We start from the raw sequence: 14,594 nt of genomic DNA, 5'->3' as shown, positions 1-14,594 counted from the left end.
TCGATTCGGATAAAAAAACCAAAGACGGTTTAAGTGATCCTAGGAACTGTTTAAGAGTTTCTCTTGTCGGGGTGTTCTCTAGCCTCGGCAATTCCAGGCAAGGATGTTCATGGATTCTGCGGCATTTGGGTTGCCGATACCCTTTCACTATCCAACACGATCTTATGAGGAGTTCTTTTGAAGTATTTCAACGATCTTTCTTCGGTTTGTGGCATATCTTCATCTGTATGACCTCCTGAATGGTGTGTGCTTGTTGAATTTTCGGACCCTGAAGTATCCCCTTGATATAACACATTGGAATATAAACCCGTGACTGCATAAGAGGTTTCGATTCCTCTCTTCCTGGTTTTGCACAAGTTAGACAACAAGTCACCAAAGTTAGTTTAATTGTAAAATCAGTATCAGATCCAGTCTCCTTTTCTTCCAATTTCTCTTGACTAAACGAATCAGCCTCTTTAACTTTATTTCTTGTGTTATAAGGAACTTTATAATCATCATTATAATTTAGAGTCATACCCTTTAGAACTTTGACTCTTTGTTCATCCGATAAATTTTGTTTAAGTAAGTCATTAAAGGCCATCATAGTATGACAGAATTTAATTGTGTGTCCCAAAAATCCACAAGAGGTACAAAAACGGGGTAATTTCTCTACTCTAATAGTAATAGCCAATATCTTATAGTTGGTAAGTTTTAAATAAACAATTGAAGGAAGTTTACTCATCAGACTGAGTTCTATACGAACACGGCCAAATAAACACCATTTCATCACCTCCTCTTTAGTAGTAGGAACATAATTCCCAAGAGGAGCAGCCAAACGATTAATAGTCTCAGAAGTTAGCTGACTTGGGGGTATCCCATGCATTTGGACCCAAAACCAGGCAGACTCAAATTTATGATCAGTTGACATCACATCTGGTTGGCACCGTTGAAGAACTATGAGTTCTTCCTGGATAACCCAAGGAGAACTTTCCATTGCAAGGTCTAACTCAGTGCCGGTTGCAAATTTGATTAATTAAACATCGTCCCTGACTTCAGATAGATGAAACTGATGAGGACCGTGTATAACCCTTGATAGTCGAGATAAGGCTTGGAGAATCTCCACTTTTTTAGTGCTCTAAAACCATACCACTCCATGCTTTACAATTTCCACAGATTGGAAATCAAGATCTTCTCCTTCGACCGAATCGGATCATTATCTTCGGTCGCCAACGCAACAAATTGTTGAAGAAATAGATTACTAGGTTCACCCATGATTAAAGAAAAGAAGCAAGATTAAGAAACTAGAATGAATTCACACAAATAGGAACAAATTCTCCTAAAGAGCGACTGGATTGGAATTATAGGTTTGTAAAAACCTAAATTCGAGAAAGAAAAACACTCTTAAAAAGAATATAACTACCAGTAACCGCTTCAATTTTGAAAAATAACTGTTAAATTCGCCTGTAACTAACACAAATACCTAAGTCACCACCGAAATTGGTGGTCCGATGACTACAAAACAGAAAACTCCGCCAGAGAGCGGTAGAAAGAGCTCTATTCCACTCTCGACACATAAACTTTGAGATCTTAGTTGAATTTTACATTGGAGATGATTTAAAAAAAAAAATTTTAAAATCCTATGTGCCACTTCAAATTACTAAGATTGAAGTTTGCATTAGAGATGCTCTAAATTGATAATGTGTTTCTTTAATAAAATCAATAAGTTAAACCATTAGCACACAAACATATGCATATATTTTCATTTCGAATAATTCCACGTATTATTTACTTATTTTGGGAATCAAATTTTATAAATTTTGGATGAAGTAGCTATCAACCGTATTATAGATCTAGAATACACAAGCTAAAGGTAAATTTGGGAATAGAAGTTACCTATAAGTCATAAATGAATTAGTTACAGAGACTTTATAGGCAGTTACAGGTGGTTTATTGGCAGTTCCTAGTCGGAAAAGGCTACAAAAGCCTGTTTCCATTCTTCTGTCGCTCTAAAGGAGCTTTTATTCACGAGATTAGTCTCTCTCTGTCAGTTTTTGTCTAAGATTATTTAGTGATTTCGATATGGAGGAAGCCAACAATCAATTTATTACCAAGTTTGCGGCATTGATAACAAATGAATCACCACCGATAGAGGTGGAAGGGGAAGATTTACTACATTGTTCGTCGGAAATAATAAAAAATGGAGTAGTTCACATTCAAAGCACCAAGAAAATTGATATTGGACAGGCTATGATGCGTTTAACAAGAGTCATTCATGGTCCAAACAAATTCAATCTGACCGAGGTTAAAGACAACACTTTTCTTCTAAAATTTATGACGGCTTCGGAACTGGACTTGGCATACGAAAGCTCACCGTGGGTTATTCAAGAGGAATTAATGATTCTCCAAAAATGTAGGAATGATTTATCACCAAAAGATCATATATTTGATTCGGCTTGGTTCTGGGTCCAATTTCATGGTATTCCACAGGGTTTGCTCACGAGTACCACGGTGAATAGGTTAGCCGAAAAGATTGGAAATTTCATTCCAACTACGGCCGAAGAAGCATCAAAATGGAGTGTGTTCGGTAGAGTGAGAATTGAAACAAGCTTAACTACTAAACTTACTTCTCGTGTTAATTTAAAATTATCTGCTTATAAACTCATCTCCATTGAATTACGCTACGAAAAATTGCCTAGGTTTTGTATTTATTGTGGTTTCATTGGGCATACTATAAAATTCTGCTCTACTATCCTAGCATTTGGGGACTTACTTAAGGAGAATCTCACCCCAGAACAGACCCGTAAGATACATCAGGCCATGATTCCCACTTACAGTGAGAATTTTAAAGTTCCTTACTCTAAAAATTCAGGGAAGGAATTAGGGTCATATGGGTTGGATCATCCTTTAGTGGACACTCTAGGGAAAGATGTTAATACAGGAGGGAGTGAAAATGATAATATAGATCTCCCCAATTTTTCTATAAATGCTAATTTTGGAGAATTGCTTAATAGTTTGTGTCAGGTGAAAAGATTCAAAACTCAATCAAAGGCTATACCGTCAGTCCAACTACCAAGGGATTTGAATTATATTCTTGCAGAACAATATCACAAAGGAGAAACTTCACAAGCCAAGGCAACTCAAATCCCTCAGGAAGAAAGAGCCAAACGACACTATAAGAGGACGGCTAAACAAATGGCAATGGAACTATCCAATGAAGGGGTACCGGCAACCCAAATGCCGGGATCATTATGAGTATACTTGCGTGGAATTGTCGGGGATTTGGGAACACCCCGACAAGAGATACTTTACAACAGTTCCTAGGATCGACTAAACCATTATTGGTTTTTCTGTCCGAATCTCGTATTACTAATTATGTACCTTTATCTATGTTTAATAAATATAATCTTAGTAGTTATTTTTCTGTTCCTTCAATCGGTAGGAGTGGGGGTCTCATCCTTCACTGGAACCCCACAATTGACGTGAATATTAATTATTCTTCCCCCAATCTCATTTATTTGACTCTTAAGCATTCGATAAACTCGGACCCTTGGGATATGCTTTGCATCTATGGACCTCCTAGGGTCCAAGACAGACAAGGTTTTTGGGATGACATGTTAATTCGGATTAATGGTCTGAACAATCCTTTCTGTTTAATCGGGGACTTAAATGCTATTTCTTCTATAACAGAAAAATGGGGTGGGAGTACTAATATTCCTTTTCTACAAAATTTTCAGAACTTTATCGCTTCAGCAAATCTTTTGGACATCGGATTTAATGGACCAGCATACACGTGGACAAATAACAAATCGATTCATCACTTGACAAAAGAACGGTTAGACAGAGTACTATGTAATTCGAATTGGTTAATTCAATTTCTGGAGGCAGGATTATTTCATTTACCACGTTACAATAGCGATCATGCTCCTATTCTGCTCAAACTACAAGTTCAGGGACACATTATGAAAACCATTACAAAATTCGAGGTATTTTGGACTCATCATAAAGATTATAAACAGGTATTCAAAGACAAGTGGGATCAATCAGACGGTCATTTTCTGAACAAATTAAATGACACAAAAGAAAATATCAACTATTGGAGCAAAAAAACGTTTGGAGTTATTAAAAATAGGTTGGCCATTTTGAGGAAAAGATTGTTGGATATACAAACTATCTCGCCATCAGGGGATATTCAGGAGATCGAAAGCACTATTCAAGAAGAGATATTATTTTTAGAAAATATTGAGAGAACTAAAGCGGAGCAAAGAGCCAAATCAAAATGGGTGGAAAATGGAGACAGAAATACAAAAGCTTATCATATGGCTATGTCTATTAGAAGGCAGAAAAACAAAATAAACAGGTTACAACTGAGTACGGGTGAAATCACTAGCGATCAGCAATTAATTTCGAATGAGTTAGTGAGGCATTTTCAGAATTTATTTCGAAGTGAATCGGTAAGCTCACCTCCAACCGAAATATTACATGCATATAAGGTTTTTACTCCTGAACAATTAGGCTACGTCTCAAGGATTCCTTCACCTGAAGAAATAAAGGCTGTCGTTATGGAGATGGGATCAACAAAGAGTCCGGGTCCCGATGGATTGCCATGCTTTTTCTTCCAACATAATTGGGAGGTAATAGGGTCCGAGCTGATATCTTATATTCAATCCATTTTTACTACAGGTACTATTGATCCATCCCTCAACTTAACAACTATCGCCTTAATTCCTAAGGTTAGAAACCCGAGTATGGCCACCGAGTTCAGGCCTATTGCCTTATGCAATTCGGTGTATAAATTCATCAAAAAACTAATCGCCAATAGAATTCGACCTTATTTAGAGGAATGTATAATGTGGACCCAAAATGCCTTTATACCTAATCGACAAATAATGGACAATATAGTTATAACCCAGGAGCTATTACATTCTATGAGTAAATCTACTACAAAAAAGGGGGTTTTTTCTCTTAAAATGGACATGGCTAAGGCCTATGACCGTGTTAGTTGGGAGTTTCTGGAACCTGTCCTTAAGGCTACTGGTTTCCAAGGAACGATTCTTAGCCTCATTTTGTCGTGTATTAGGTCGGCCAGCTTTAAAATTCAAATTAATGGTAGGCTTGAGGGGGATTTTAAGGCATCGAGAGGACTCCGACAGGGATGTCCTCTCTCCCCTTATCTATTTATCCTAACCTCCCAGTCTCTCTCGCTCTTAATTTCTTATTATGTCAATCAAGGGTTATACACTGGCTACAAAATCAATCGTTCGAGCCCAAGCATTTCTCATTTGCTTTTTGCCGACGATTTGATTCTGTTTGGAGAGGCTACAAATAATAATCTCAATACAATAATACTTTTAATGGAAATTTATGAAAGCTTCTCAGGACAGCAGGTCAACTTTTCGAAATCATCTATTTTCTTTAGCAAAGGAGTCCCCACAGCAATCAAGACAGAATTCACCAACAGACTAAATGCTCCGGCAATGACAAATGAGGCAAAATATCTGGGAGCTCTTATCCTCAAAAAATGTAATCGAATCCAAAGTCATACATGGTTAGTAGACAAATTCAAAAATTCTTTGACAGGTTGGAAAAATAAGATAGTGTCACAGGCAGGTCGTACTGTTTTAATTAAATCAGTTCTAGCATCATTTTGTACATATCCTTGTAGCTATCAAGTGCTTCCAGTCAATATTATCAACCAACTAGAAAAAATCGAAAGGGATTTTTGGTGGGGTCATAACCAGGAAGACAAAAAACTTCACTTTATCCGGTGGGATATTATTACCAGTCCAAAGAACAAGGGGGGATTAGGAATCAGATCGATTCAAGAAGTAAATGAGTCAATTATTGCAAAGATGACTTGGAGATTAATTACTCAACCAAATACTATATGGGTGAAACTACTCAAATCAAAATATGTCACAACAGATGACTTTTGGGCCGACAACAATGTGCAATCTAAGTCATCTTTCTGGAGAGCTATTATGAAGACCAAAAATATTATGCAACAAAATGTGATGTGGATAATTGGGGATGGAACTTCTATCAAAATTAAGTCCGATCCATGGATACCCGAACTAACTAATCATAAGCCTACCATTATCAGTGATCTTCCACCAAATATATGTTGGGTTGCTGACCTAATTTTGCAGGATACTAAATGTTGGAATGATGATATCATTAATAGACACTTTGACGAGGCTACAATAGAGGCAATTCATAACATTCCTATTCCTCATCACTATCAAAAGGACAAATTGATATGGAAGCCGACACCTACAGGGAAATTCACCTCCAAATCATACTACAAGGAAATTAAAACAAATCCAATTCTCTCGGATCAAGCTCACAACTTTCCATGGATAAGGTTTTGGAAGAAGACGAATATGATACCACAGGTTCAGAACTTTATATGGAAACTAATACATGATGATATACCAACTTTAGGAAAAATAGGAGCTATTTTTCAACACTTACCTCAATATTGCTTAATGTGTGAAGAAGAAGAGGTAGAAACAATCGAGCATCTTTTTGGAAGCTGCAAGAAATATAAAGAATTAGTTAACATAACCGGGCTAATGGATTCTCATTATCAAAATATGGAACCAGTAAATTATTTGAAGCAGATCTTGATTCAAGATGCGAATAATGATGAAGTTTGGTACAATATTACTCAGCTTATGTGGGAGTGGTGGAAACAACGAAATGATCTTCATTTCAACAACAAGAAGCTGGATCTAACTAGATGTTGGTGGACTACGAAGCAAAACCTAAGGTATATCTCTACTTCATTAACTAACTCAACCTCTAATGAAACTTTGCAAACAGATCAGTGGTGTCCTCCTCCGATGGGATCGGTTAAAATCAATTTTGATGGTGCGTTTACACACGATAAAGCTTCATGTGCGGCTATTGCAAGGGATTCAGACGGAAGCATGCTGGGATCTAGAATGAAACGCCTAAACCCTAAATCAGCTATACACAGCGAGATGAAGGGATTTAGAGAAGGATTGGAATTAGCGGCGGAATTAGGGCTTCACTCGTTTTATATAGAGGGGGATGCAAAGGTACTCCTAGAGCTAATCTCGACCGTAGATTCAGAGGTCCCCTGGAGACTCGAACAGGAAATCAACGAGTTGAGATATATCACGTGCCAAGTTGATGCGGTTGTGAGTTTCTGCCCGAGAATTTGCAATTCGGAGGCACATAATCTGGCAGCTTTGGCGTTAATCCAAGACATTTAAGTTATTAGGTTTTAACCCCTTTGATGTTAAATTTGTTACAAGTTAATCCTTTTTTTTTGCGGTATTCTGTTTCAGGCAGAGTGCTTTTAGAACTGTAATTTGTAACCTTGAATGATTAATGTTATTTATGTTTCATAAAACAAAAAAAAAAAAAAGTCATAAATGAATTAGTAAAATATTAGGCAAAAGAATCTGCCCTCAAAAGTAGACAATTTAGATAAAGCTAGCCCCCCCATAGGGCAAAAGTGGGAGCCACCTTCCCTCATTATTTCAAAGAAAGACACATACACCTATCTGGATCTCTCAATGAATTCCTTGAGAACCTAGTTCTTCCACGACGCCCCCGAGGTTCCATAATTTAAGAAACACAAGGAGAGCATGTAAATGACGAATTTGTTTGTACACTTAAATTATTAGCTATGCCATTATTCTTCTTTTTTGGTTGAGAAACTATGCCATTATTCTTAGTTTATGCCATATCTTCATGTACATATACACATAAATACTATGTCAACTGTAAATTTGCTTGTACAAATCATAAGTTGGAGAGACATCTCTATACACGTAAACTTATCACATGGTTGAGGATGGAAAAAGATTCGAAGATGATCAAAGATTTGAATATTGTGAGAAGATGAAAGGGAAGATGAAGACGAAAGGTAAAATTCAATCTGACACTATCAAAAGCGATACACTCATACATGAATGTTTATATACATGAATGTTTATAACTCATTCAATTATTTGGAGGGTCGGAGGTACGGGTTTCATTGCCAATTAAATAAGAGAAAACTTTTAGGTCCACCGCACAAAATAACCAGAATCCATCACTCACATCTCTTATGGGAGAGATGTAAATATCCAAACATGATTAGTGAGGTTATAGTGATATCAATTAATTTATGTGAGAATAGTCCCACATGGGAGAATGGGTAACTAGCAACCAAGAATATAAAGTATAGGTCCTCTCCACTCATAGCCAATTGGTTTTGAGTTAGATGGCTACAAATTAACAATTTATACTAGTCATTGTCATATATTTAAATTAAAACGAAACCAACATCCGTCTTTTATGTTTCTATTGTTCAATTAATAGACCATTAGATAATGTTTTTATTTGAACTTAAAGTTGGTATTTGTGAGAATAGTCTCACATTAGACAATGGGTATCTAGCAACCAAGAATATAAGGTTTAGGTCTTCTCCACTCATTGCCAATTGGTCTTGAGTTGGATGGTCACAAACTTAACATGGTATCAGAGCTAGGCCCGCACGTGATAGGTAAAAAGCCACACGTGATCCATGTCGCTCGAAGAAATACACGTGTTAGGGTCAAAGAACCCTACACGTGAGGGGGCGTGTGAGAATAGTCTCACATTAGACAATGGGTATCTAGCAACCAAGAATATAAGGTTTAGGTCCTCTCCACTCATTGCCAATTGGTCTTGAGTTGGATGGTCACAAACTTAACAGTATTGAATCAATATTTATTGAGTAATGTTAGAAAAGTAAAAAAATTAGGCAGATCCAGACAGAAATTGTATGTGACTTGCCGTGATCAGTTGTTTATTGAATCAGCATCATCGAAAACATGAACCACGACAATCCACATAGTACTTCTACCTGGTTTTTCTTGTTCTTTAGCATTATAGCGGAAGAAGGAAATGGCACAAGTACAAACAAATGAGAAATGATTAACCAAAGAGTAAACATTTTGAGCATGAAATTATTACAACTACTAATTCGTTATTTAAGGCCATTAGAATGTATTTACTGGGTAATTCGTGTGACGAGGATGGGGCACCCGCTTCTTAATCTCGAGAAAATAGCTTGCTTCTCGAGATTCACGTCCGAATCCATTACCTCCCACCTGATTAAAATTCACAATTAGTTGAATAATTGGATTGGTTATTGATCACGTTACGCCTGTAAATTATATCTACCAAGTGAGCATCCCACATTACCCAACTAATGGCCCGGATTATATTTCAGAATTGGAATATGGGCCTAGAAATCAGTGGCCCACTAATGTATGGGGCAAACATGTTCTTCGTGATTCACCCTCTTAACCAACGTTTACAATCGAAACGGGATTCATGAACTCACCTGTATGTTGTAATCAGACGATGTAGAAATACGATCATCATGGCTTTAGCAAGGTTCATCCCGAGGCACGTCCTCCCTCCTGTACCGAAAGCCAAGAAGCTGTACGGTGTAGATTGATCATCCTGTTAAGGAACGAGAGATGTAGTAAGGTTAAACTCCTAGACCCAAAAGTAAAATATGAATTCAACTACAGCGAAAGCTCATTAAATAATAAGAAATTTCCGATTAACCATCACCCATGAGGTCCTGAGATTGAATCTTCGTGAAAAAAGTTATTCCAAGATTTAACTCGTGTAATTTAGACATGAAATTCAAGTAAAGATATATAAGATGGGCTTTAAACCCCTTAGGAAATCCTTTATGGGTTGTTATATGGTCTTTAAACATTTAATACAGTATGCCTTAAATAAGGTTTATAGTGCTTATTCAACTTATGAACTTTGATGTATCTTTGTTGTATCTTCACGGTGTATCTATGCCCGGTAATGATTGTAATGTCTATCAAATTTAATGTCAAAAAAGAATCTATGTCAAAAAAGAATCAATCAATCATAAAGAACAAAGAAATTTACGCTGAATCTTGATGGATGGAAGATGGTTGGATTACTATAAACCCTTGGATCAAGATGTATTGATTTTGCATCAATGTTAACTACCCAACCTTTCTTGATCATGAAACCTGTAATATGGGCAAGTTTAAACATTGACCACGAAAGGATCAATCACAAGCAACTAAAAAGAAATTTAGGTTAAGCTTAATTTTTTTGTAGTAAGATTATTGACCTCCAATTTCACAATCTTTAAGTGCTACCCTAGGAAGCCATGGTACAATTGATGCCATCCTCAAACTCTCTTTCACAACCTGCACATCTATGTAATTTACATTTAAAACAAGTTGTGATGATAGGTGCTAGAAAATAATTTGGGCCATATCATGTCAAGATGCGGGCTATTCCGAGCCCTAGTCATTAGTCTAAGTTCACTAGTTCGCCCGTCCAAATTCAATGGATGAGATGAAATAGAGACATCTTTTTCGTTCTAGCAGGACGGAGAGCTAGGCAAACTTTAAGGAAATATGTTAATATAGGTATTAATATTTTCTATACATAAGAAGATAATGTAAATCTTGGTAGTTGGTTTCACCTTAAAGGCATGTGACATTTCATTCACATCTTCAAGTGTAAGATATGATCCAGAAAGAGTCTTCTTTACGAACTTCATTTGTTGATCCTATTCAATCGAACAATTAGGCCAATTAATAGAGACTCAAATCTTCCTAGTTTCTCCGAACTAAAATAATTTTGTCAATTTACAGGTACAACTAAAACACAGAAGAGGATAACTGTGACATAAGAATGAGTAATAATTAAGAAAATAGAAGTAAACTAGACAATACTATACTTGTTATGAAAGTTTGAGATCTTACCCTAAGATCTTCTAATACTACTTGATTCTCATCCAAGTACTTCACCATCCATGTCATTGCACTTGCAGTTGTTACCTCACCTGTCCATGGTCATTACAATTAATTCGTCTATATTAGATGAGAAATGTTATTTGGCCTGAAAATTCTGGCCGACCACATGCCATATGTTGATGCGCCTAGCTCCAATTGATCGGGCCATGTAGAGAGAAATGGCCCGACCAATTGGAGGTGGCCACATCAGTGTCCGGCCTGTCGTAGGCAGGCCAAATAGCATTTTTGATTAGATATTGTTTTATCTCTCACTACCTAAAACTATGTGGTAAATTTTTATACAAGTTTGGGCAGCACCGTAAGCACAGGCAACCCTTGCTATTCTCACCCAAGTTTCTAATTCACTTCAGAGAATCTCATAGGCATCACCTTTAGGTTTAGCACCCCGAGCCCCTTTCACTTGCACTAATGGAGCACTAGTCTTAGGTTGGCACCCTTATTAATAAACGTCTGGCGCTCGGGGAAAATTGTGCATGTCTATAGGATATCTCTTCACTTAATTGAGGTTCAGTTTGTACTATTGGAAGTGCCTATAAAGCTCTATAATTTTGAGGCCTAACCAGCAATGATCAAGGTTAGTATGTTCTCTTTAATTTGGGTATCAGTCATCATCAATAAATTATGGTTGTCATCTTTCTCATCATCCGATTTAGATCGGTCCAGCAGCGATTGAAGCAAATCTTGAGGATGTTCTTCTTCTTTGTTTGCTCTTCGTTGATCGATCATCTTCTGTAGTGAACCCATAATTCGGTTCCGTGCCTGTAATTCCATTAACTACGCGTAACTTACACTTGATCAATAGAAATATTGAAGAAGAAAGCACTAGAGCGCATCTAATTAATTAGGTATGTACCTTGAGTCCTTTGTAAAATCTAGTCCAAGGTAACTTCAAAGGAAGAGCCAACATTGCTTCATAAACTTGAGTAACTTCATTCCCTAAGATCTTTAATTCATCTATATCCTCTAAACTCACCAACATCTTACACATTGCATTAAAACTTATCTGCAATAAATAAATAAATAAATCAATCTCGGCTCCGTGATACCAATTATAGTGGCCGCCCTGAGATTTTAGAGGTCCAAAGCGAACTTGGAAAAGTGTCATCCATTGAGCCTTACTCTCATTGCAACTCGGCTTTCAACGAGTATTTGAGTAAGACCCAACGGGCCTTAACAAAATATAAGAGTACTACTAGCATTATCTGGGATAGTACTTGATTTTTGTTTAGTATAGTCTTACCAACCCACTGGAAGCCATTTTTCAGCTAGAGTAAGGTCCAATGGGCTATAAACAACATACCCAAAAGTTTCTTAAACTTTAAAACATACCTTGAGGGCATCTTCGAAAACGATTATTGTTCCTCTATGTTCCCAATCAATGAGAGTATTTGTGACGATTTTATCAAATTGTTTGATGAAGGAAGATATAGAAGAGGTGGAAACCAAATTTGTGGCGAGTCGGTTTCTGATGAGTTTGTGTTGTTCATGAGAAGAACAAAGCAATAAGCTGTGTTTACCTATAAGTTCTGCAATAGATCTTATATACCTCTTATTGAAATCCACAAAGTCATTGCTAAGAACAGCTTTTGCACAGTCTGTACTACTGGAAAAGAAGATATGGGTCTCACCGAAAATACGGGTTTTGAAGCAATCACCGTACCTGAAAAATTAAGTTTCAGGTTTTAGGAAAATAGTCCCACATAGACAAAATGAAATCTTACGACCTAGCCAACTGTCTAATTGTTAAGGTAAGGATAACACTATTGCGACCTATTTTTTGAGAAGTATTAATTATGGTTTGGTCAGTGAAATCACCCTTATATATCTACAAAAATGTAGAATAAACAAATTTGTTCCTACTTTTTCTAGTTTTAGGTGAAAGCAATTAGTTAAAAGATGAAAGCGATAGAAGAGGCTAAAAAAATTGACTTATCCTGGACCTAAATAAGAATCAACAGTCCATCCAAAGTGAACAAATCCATCGAGAGAGAGCTGACTCAAAAATGGAGACGGTTAATTTGTGTAGGTCAGAAATAAGCTTTAACTCGTGGCCTCTAGCATTGTTCTAAGAAGATTGGCATTTGTTAGTAAAACAAAACGGATTAAACAAACGTCGAAACTGCGGTCTATGGTTTTAGGTGTCATTTGTATCAGTAGAAGAATCGAAATTACACATGACACGTTATGTTTTGGTTGAAAGTAATAGGAAGTTTAGAAGTGTGGTCTAAAATAGTTAAGTAGTGTGGTGTAAAGTAAGAAACCATCTAAAGATGTGGTCTGAAGTGTTCCAAAAGTGTGACCTAAAGTGTTAAAAGTGTCGTTTATAGTTGAATATCTGTGGCTAAGTTTTATACTTCAAAATAGGACTACAGTTTAGTGGTCTGGCGATTTTGAGTACGGGGTGATATGTACCTGTCGCGACGGGCATGAACGAAATCATAAAATCCATTGGTACTGTTGTTAGCTGCTGAAAGGAACCCTAAAGTTTCTCCAATAATAGGGAGTCCTAAGCTACCAGGAGGAATCTCTGCCGTCGGTTTTACCGGAGACGGTACTAGTATATGGTACAAGATTTTGCGGATGCCACATATTATCAACACAATGAGAAATATTGAAACAAGGTGGAGAAATATTGTTAGAAGAGCAAAAGAAACCATCTTATTTCTATCTCAATTGTTCTTCTAATCTTTCTCACTCAGTTTGGAAGTGAGAATGTGAGATGGTCATATGGTATTCTGAGATTTGTTGTTGAAGTAAAAAATCTAGCTATTGAACTAAAGTGATAGGAAAGGACACGTGTACGGTTGGGAAAGGGTAGTTTGAGTGGATTATATGTAGTCAATCAAGGCTATGATTAGAACAACCACTTGTAATTTGAGTGATGTCTTCTCATATATATTATAGTAATAGTAATTGATAATATCTTCTCTTACTTAATTTTGTTAAAAAGAGAAGAGAAAAATGCATCAATTGACCCACTGTGTTTGCCAATATTTTGATTAATAATTTTGTTTTATGAAGGTGGATGTTCTCAAATTATAACTATTCCGTCTAAAATTTGGACGGAGATATTGAGAAATGAGAATATTTTTTGAAGTTAGAAAATTTTAAATAGAAGATGTGAATTTTGACTAAGTTTTTGAGATGCAAAATTTTAAAGGTACGTAAACAAGTCATCTTCTTCTTTATCCCTTACCACCACCTCAAACTCCGAGCACCGCCATTTTTCTTTGCTTTTCTTCTTCTTCTTCCCTCCTTCTAATAAAACTACAACCTCCATTTATCCTTCCTCCCTCTTTTTATTTTCTCTCTCTCCTCTTCTTCCTCTAATTCTCCCTCTCATCTTCTCTCTCCCTCTCCCTCTCCCTTTCATCTTCTCTCTCCCTCTATTTAATCCAACGAAGGGGAGGATCCCTTTGCCAAAAAGTTGGTTTGGGATCTCCCAAACCAGTCCGGTTTTGGTGGGATTCCCATATTGGACTGGTTTGGGGATCCCCAAACCATGAAGCTGGTTGGGAGAAATCCCCAACCAGTTCATACTCGTTGAGGACCCCCCCCCCCCCCCCCCCCCAAACCAGCCGGTTAAATTCCACCTGATCTGCTTTTTTTTCTTTTTCGATACAATCTTTCATTTTTTTTAAATAATGTCATTTTTACGCAAGATCACAATACCATATCTTTCTCACTTAAAATTATCATCTCAGTTTTATGGTTTTTTTTAACTTAAAGGAGCACAAGAACCAAAAGAATCTTTTACGACAGTAAATCACGAGCGTTGCATCCATTCTTAAAATG

The 14,594-nt window shown here is 36.8% G+C and overlaps 1 protein-coding gene across 1 annotated transcript; it reads right to left on the bottom strand.

Annotated features, from left to right (window-relative positions):
• Positions 1-8,882: 8,882 nt before the first annotated feature.
• On the bottom strand, positions 8,883-13,525 carry CYP722A1 (cytochrome P450, family 722, subfamily A, polypeptide 1). Its single transcript, XM_086666637.1, has 10 exons — positions 13,212-13,525; positions 12,129-12,459; positions 11,653-11,802; positions 11,360-11,558; positions 10,749-10,828; positions 10,466-10,552; positions 10,106-10,184; positions 9,895-10,001; positions 9,323-9,444; positions 8,883-9,086 (listed from the first exon to the last, which is right to left on the bottom strand). Exons 1-10 carry the CDS (start codon positions 13,454-13,456, stop codon positions 8,987-8,989), a joined length of 1,500 nt encoding a protein of 499 aa, XP_086522763.1. The 5' UTR covers positions 13,457-13,525; the 3' UTR covers positions 8,883-8,986.
• Positions 13,526-14,594: the final 1,069 nt, after the last annotated feature.

The sequence above is a fragment of the Eschscholzia californica genome, unplaced genomic scaffold, assembly GCF_041429995.1.
Source record: "Eschscholzia californica isolate CP2 unplaced genomic scaffold, dmEscCali1.0.p SCAF_1, whole genome shotgun sequence".
Lineage (NCBI taxonomy): Eukaryota > Viridiplantae > Streptophyta > Magnoliopsida > Ranunculales > Papaveraceae > Eschscholzia > Eschscholzia californica.
The sequence above is the reverse complement of the archived record's forward strand: the minus strand, read 5'-3'. Positions and strand labels throughout refer to the sequence as shown.

Coding starts and splice junctions, on each gene's coding strand:
- CYP722A1 (XM_086666637.1), bottom strand. CDS start 13,456: ATGGTTTCTTTTGCTCTTCTAACAATATTTCTCCACCTTGTTTCAATA. Junction 12,460..13,211: donor GTTCATGCCCGTCGCGACAG/GTACATATCACC, acceptor TTAATTTTTCAG/GTACGGTGATTGCTTCAAAA. Junction 10,829..11,359: donor ACTAACCTTGATCATTGCTG/GTTAGGCCTCAA, acceptor GACCATGGACAG/GTGAGGTAACAACTGCAAGT.